This window comes from Nanorana parkeri, unplaced genomic scaffold (genome assembly GCF_000935625.1).
Source record: "Nanorana parkeri isolate BGI_ZX_2015 unplaced genomic scaffold, ASM93562v1 scaffold276, whole genome shotgun sequence".
Classification (NCBI taxonomy): Eukaryota; Metazoa; Chordata; class Amphibia; order Anura; family Dicroglossidae; genus Nanorana; species Nanorana parkeri.
In genome coordinates, this window is record NW_017306544.1 from 650176 (window position 1) to 651613 (window position 1438).

At 36.4% G+C, this 1438-nt stretch overlaps 1 protein-coding gene across 1 annotated transcript in view; it reads right to left on the reverse strand.

Moving 5' to 3' along the window:
* Window positions 1–1438, reverse strand: part of TBC1D22B (TBC1 domain family member 22B) — a 58614-nt gene that overhangs the window by 48694 nt on the left and 8482 nt on the right. The window contains exon 3 of the mRNA XM_018557249.1: window positions 946–1220. Within this exon, the coding sequence (XP_018412751.1) occupies window positions 946–1220 (275 nt within the window). The remainder of the gene's footprint in view (window positions 1–945; window positions 1221–1438) is intronic.

A 1438-nucleotide genomic window follows, 5' to 3' on the forward strand; every position in this document is an offset into this window, starting at 1 on the left:
TATATATTTTATATTTATTAATAAATCATAAAAAATAAATAAAAAGAATATAAATAGCAGTTTATCGATATGGAGTAGCGATTTGTTTCCGTCAGTACTCGTCGATACAAAGTACCAATACCAGCATCAAGAGGTAGCGTGGGCCGAGCTTCCCGGCCTATCAGGAAGCCGGTGTGCTATATAAAGCACACCGGCTTTACGCTCCCTCGCAACACAGAGGCAGCCTGGCTTCCTGACTGAAATCAGGAAACCCGATTGGCCGGGGAGCCGGCTCCATACTCCCTCCCGGCACTGCCAATCAGAGGAAATCTCCCTCTGATCAGCAGTTGCCGTATCGAGGCAAGTATCAGAGCATTTGGGCAAATACGAGTACTCACTAAATGCTCAGTATCGGTAACGGTGCATCCCTAGTGTGCACTATATTGTGGTGTGCGCTAGGCACATGACCTGCAGTGCATTGTTGGAACATTTGCAGTTTTGCAAAAAGGCCCAATTTAAAATGTACAAATATCTGTTATTAATTCAGTTTTATCCTTTAGATTTAGTAGGAATCGTGCATGTTTTTTGTGTGCGCCGATTATGATTTTAATGTATTTAAAAAAAAAAAAAAAAAATTTTGATAAATGTTTGTGCACTGAAATTAGCAGCACCATCTTTTTATTCTTCATGTGCATTCAGCAAATGTAGGGTTTGAGGGTTATTTTACAAACTCTAAAAGATGCAGTTGAAATGTAAAAAAATTTATTAATTTAAAAAAGTGGAGCGCAGGGCCTGGCAGCGAAAGGGTTAAACATTACTAGGTGAAAATGATCTTAATAGAATAAACAGAGTTAGAATCACTTATCCATCCTAGTGAATTGTTCCAAATATCTTTTGGGATCTTAGAGAAGCCTCTTAATTTGCATTTTAAGCAGGTACCATTTTACTTCTTCCATTATGACTCACCTGCAGTGACTCTGTGCAGTTGGTCTTCACTGGCAGACTTTGTAACAGACTGGTTGGAGTTTTCTTCCTGTAGTCGACAGTGAGATGCCACGATATCTACCACATTACCATCAGTTATTTTAGGTTCATATGACATGGAGTGCAAAACCTCTACGCTTTCATCATCATCATTAATGTCCCATGCATCGCTTGTATTCCTTGCAAATTCATGGAAGCTGGAGGCTTTCCGATTTTTAGAATGATGTATGTGCGTCCGTGAATGATTAAAGAGAAAACTGTAAAAATACAACATTAAGAAATTATGCTCAACACAAATGGATAGTCAAGTAACATTTATAATAGTCTCATTTTATCACGGTTTAAACATTAATAGTGTTTGCAGCTTAAGACATTTTGTAGAATAAAAAAAATAAAAAAAATATTTCAACCAATAATTTTGCTATGCTGTATTGAAAAAAGAAAAAAAAAAAAAAAAAAAAAAAAAAAAAAAAAA